We start from the raw sequence: 3119 nt of genomic DNA, 5'->3' as shown, positions 1-3119 counted from the left end.
GGAGGGACCCCTAGGTCTGGGTGGCCCACCCTCCAGGCCCGGCTTCCTCGGCCCCTGGGCGTGGGCTCCAGGCCCTGTGACTCCACATGGGCTGTCTCCCGAGGGGCTCCAAGGACGTCACTGCTTCGGCAAAGGTGTGCGACACCCACTGTGTGCCCCTCCAGCCACGGTGAGGCGTGCGAGCAGTTGCTGGGGTGTCAGAGAAGAGACCTCACAGAGAGAACACATGAATAACAAACAGCAGAGCACCAGAGGAGCAGAATTTATGCTCGGAAACGCCCGTGTGGGTGTGCACACACGCACACATGTCCCCTGGCCAGTGGTAGCGTCCACTCCTCACCAGACGGACACCAAGCCCTGGAGGGTCTCCCTACACCTAGCGCTGAGGGCCCCAGTCTAGGGTGGCCTTGATTCAGCACAGACATTGGATGAAATCGGCTGGTTTCCCCGTATCAAGGGAGGAGCAGGAAGCCCATCTTCCCTCCACCTCTCTGCCATTCTCTGGCTGTCCTCTCTTTAAACGTCGGATAGATGTACAGTGGAAACGAATCCTTACGCCTCTGTGGTCACCCACTGCCTCTTTCTAGATGCTTCTCTGAGCCCTTTGCAGTGGACTGAGACAGATGCTTTTGTGCAGACTGTGATTTTCTGGAAGAAACGCGTGCAAATTTCCCACATTTTGCTTTTTACCACTCAGCGCACACCTTCTGCAATTTCCGGCCAAACCTCAGGAGTAAACAAAAGAAACAAAAGACGGTAACTGAGACAGAGGCGTCACTGCTGAAGACGGGGAAGAGTCTCAGGTGCCTCTGTCTCACATGAAGTCTACTAAGGAATCTGTTTTGATACACCTGATGCACAAATTAAACCTAAGAGGACAGCCTCTTACAATGTGGCTTTAATCTATTAGGTGGAACCTCTGGAAGAGTCCTCATTGCCCAGGTGACACAGGACAGGTGTGAAATGTGTCTCTTATCTGCTGTCCATGAATAAATGTAGTCACAAGAACACAAATGCTTGGGGAGCACCTGAGACATCCCTGCTGATTCCAGGACTTCAGTCCCCACCTCCAGGTCTCTCTCCCAGTTACTACTGGGGCTTCCAAGGGACGTCTCCACACTTGTGGTCCCCATAGCTGTGGTCCTCAGGACTATGGTCCTCAGGGGCTGTGGTCTCCAGGGCTGTGTTCTCCAGGGCTGTGGTTCTTGGGACTGTGGTCTCCAGGGCTGTGGTCTCCAGGGCTGTGGTCTCCAGGGCTGTGGTTCTTGGGACTGTGGTCTCCAGGGCTGTGGTCTCCAGGGCTGTGGTCTCCAGGACTCTGGTCGTCATGGCTGTGGTCTCCAGGGCTGTGGTCTCCAGGACTGTGTTCTCCAGGGCTGTGTTCTCCAAGGCTGTGGTCTCCAGGGCTGTGTTCTCCAGGGCTGTGGTCTCTAGGACTCTGGTCATCATGGCTGTGGTCTCCAGGGCTGTCGTCTCCATGGCTGTGTTCTCCAGGGCTGTGTTCTCCAGAGCTGTGGTCTCCAGGACTCTGGTCGTCATGGCTGTGGTCTCCAGGGCTGTGGTCTCCAGGACTGTGTTCTCCAGGGCTGTGGTCTCCAGGACTGTGGTCTCCATGGCTGTGGTCTCCATGGCTGTGGTCCTCAGGAAGCCACATTCTCCTCCTCCTTCTTCTTCGTGTAGACATATTTCCTTCCACTGTTGACCTCACCCCCCCCCCCCAGGAGTACTGTTGGCCAGTAACTCCCCAGCCACCAATCTGTAAGGAGCTAACGGGGTGGTGGCTGAGCCCCTAAGTAGAGAAGGCTCCTTCCTTAACAGTGTACCTCACACTATCACTGGGCCCCCAACAGCACAATAAATATACACCCGAATGTTCCTTATCTTCTTAGCCGGATCTGCTCAGTCTTTTAAACTCTAGAGCCATTTGGGAGGAGAAAGTGCTGGGCAGAAAAAACATGGCAAAAATTAATGAGCTAAGTCATTCTCTTCAGCAAATTCAAATCTGTGACTCAAAACATATTTCAGCAAAGATGTTTAGGGTCACCCTTCAAAATTGCCTTGCCTTACAAAATGCTGCCAGGTCACATTTTACTGGGTAACTTCCATTGCTGGCTATTGGTCCAAAACTCATGATATAGAAGACTGTTACCTGTACAGTAACATCATTCCTCAAAATAAAAGAAGCTAATTATCTTAATTTGGATATGGATTTAAATTCATTCATCCAGAATGTCCCTAAATGTCAGATTGTTGATTTGAAAAATCATCTACACTCTTACGTAACCCAGATTATATCGTATGTAAAGTCTATTGATTAGAGTTGAAAATACGATATTCCAGACCCCACGTAGCATATTATTATCACGTATAGACTCCAGGCGCTCAAGGGAGGGGTGCAAATCTACACGATTCGCTTTAATGAAAGAGTGTACGTTCATTTCTTTAAATTAACTGACAGATGTGAAAAAACCATGTAGCCAGACAACTGCCTGATGACTCTGCAGCTGTGGGTGCTGAAATGAGTTATTTCCACTGAGGTTGACGTTGACCTCCACTTACAGTAGTTCCTTCTGGACTGAGTTTTTCCTGGGTTATGTAACATACAGCTTTCAAAAGAACATTCCTATCTATGATCAAAGTTTCAATTTGCATGTGGGGAAAGACGGCACATAGATCGAGGAATTCAGCTTTCTCAGTGGAGGTTCAGGAAGCGGGGCTGAGCGTTGGGGCTTCGGGAGGGAGCAGGAGGGGAGAACTCGTGCCCTTGGACTGACCTCAGGAGGGGCCAGAGTGGCGGCAGGGGCTGGAAGGGCACTCAGCATCCCCAGGGCCTCCGGGCACTGGGATTTGGCTCAATTGGAGGAAAGGCAACCTGACTCCGCATGGACCCACCCAGACCCACGACCATTCTGGGAATCCTTATTTTCAAACCAGAGTGTGGGTCTCTAGATTGGACCAGAAAGTGTTTTGTGTTTTTATGATTTCACATCTAGTTGGCGAGTTGTTATGGGAAAAACTCTCCTTGTTTTTCTGATGCTGCGCATGGAGACAAGTCAGGAAAGAGGGCAGCTTTCAGGGAAGATGTAAAGTGTTTGAAGCCAGGCATATTTCCGGCTCCT

General features: G+C 50.9%; 1 protein-coding gene across 1 annotated transcript; it reads right to left on the bottom strand.

Annotated features, from left to right (window-relative positions):
• Positions 1-1089: 1089 nt before the first annotated feature.
• LOC137776242 (mucin-22-like) lies at positions 1090-1629 on the bottom strand. The gene has a single exon (XM_068562477.1). The coding sequence runs from the start codon at positions 1627-1629 to the stop codon at positions 1090-1092; it is 540 nt and encodes a 179-aa protein (XP_068418578.1).
• Between the last annotated feature and the right edge of the window lie 1490 nt (positions 1630-3119).

The sequence above is a fragment of the Eschrichtius robustus genome, chromosome 14 (genome assembly GCF_028021215.1).
Source record: "Eschrichtius robustus isolate mEscRob2 chromosome 14, mEscRob2.pri, whole genome shotgun sequence".
Taxonomy (NCBI): domain Eukaryota; kingdom Metazoa; phylum Chordata; class Mammalia; order Artiodactyla; family Eschrichtiidae; genus Eschrichtius; species Eschrichtius robustus.
This window is presented reverse-complemented; position numbering and strand designations above follow the sequence as displayed.